We start from the raw sequence: 663 nt of genomic DNA on the forward strand, positions 1-663 counted from the left end.
AGCACCCCAGGCACCACTGACCTTTCCTCCCGCTCTCGCTTCTGCTTGCGAGCGTGGCGATCCATCACGCTGGTCTTAGTCCTCGTCTTCTTCCACGAGTAGTAAAATTTCACCAGACTCGCTATCGACTTGTCAGGAAGCTAAATGTAAGAAAGAGGGGACTTAGATTTAAAACTAACCTTTCAGAATCAAACGTGCTTAGACCCACTTATAGGGTCACGCTCACGTCCTCAGAAATGTCATAAGTCACAGCCCCTCCACAATAAGGAGAATCATGAAAGGTTCTTCATACATTTTCAAATGACTAAGTGTGACTGTAAGCGAAACAGCAGTTTAAGATGAATCCGTTTCCACACACCTGAAGTTTCTAACATAGTCTAACATAACTTTTGGGGAACTTTAAAAAAGCTCATTTGAGCCCTAATGCAACGTGGTAGGAGCCCACCCAGCAGCACTCTAGAGTGTGAGAGATAAGCAGCCCTCCCCTGGGAGGCAGGCCCCCATGGCGCCATCTCCTCAGTAACCGCAAGAGCCTTGCCTAGCCTTCCCTAGACTTCCCTAGCCTTCCCTAACCTTCCCTAGATTTCCCTAACCTTCAGGCTGGGAAGTGCCAGGAAGTGCTCCCTACAGTAATCTGCAGCCCCGCCCCCCCCCTCCCCTCAC

The 663-nt window shown here is 49.9% G+C and overlaps 1 protein-coding gene across 2 annotated transcripts in view; it reads right to left on the reverse strand.

The window, feature by feature from the left end:
• The window catches only part of RCOR1 (REST corepressor 1), a 43,474-nt gene that overhangs the window by 17,999 nt on the left and 24,812 nt on the right, over positions 1-663 (reverse strand). For both annotated transcript variants that reach the window (XM_014531626.1, XM_014531625.1), the window contains one exon: positions 22-140. In XM_014531626.1, coding sequence (XP_014387112.1) covers positions 22-140 — 119 coding nt within the window. The remainder of the gene's footprint in view (positions 1-21; positions 141-663) is intronic.

The sequence above is a fragment of the Myotis brandtii genome, unplaced genomic scaffold (genome assembly GCF_000412655.1).
Source record: "Myotis brandtii unplaced genomic scaffold, ASM41265v1 scaffold819, whole genome shotgun sequence".
Lineage (NCBI taxonomy): Eukaryota > Metazoa > Chordata > Mammalia > Chiroptera > Vespertilionidae > Myotis > Myotis brandtii.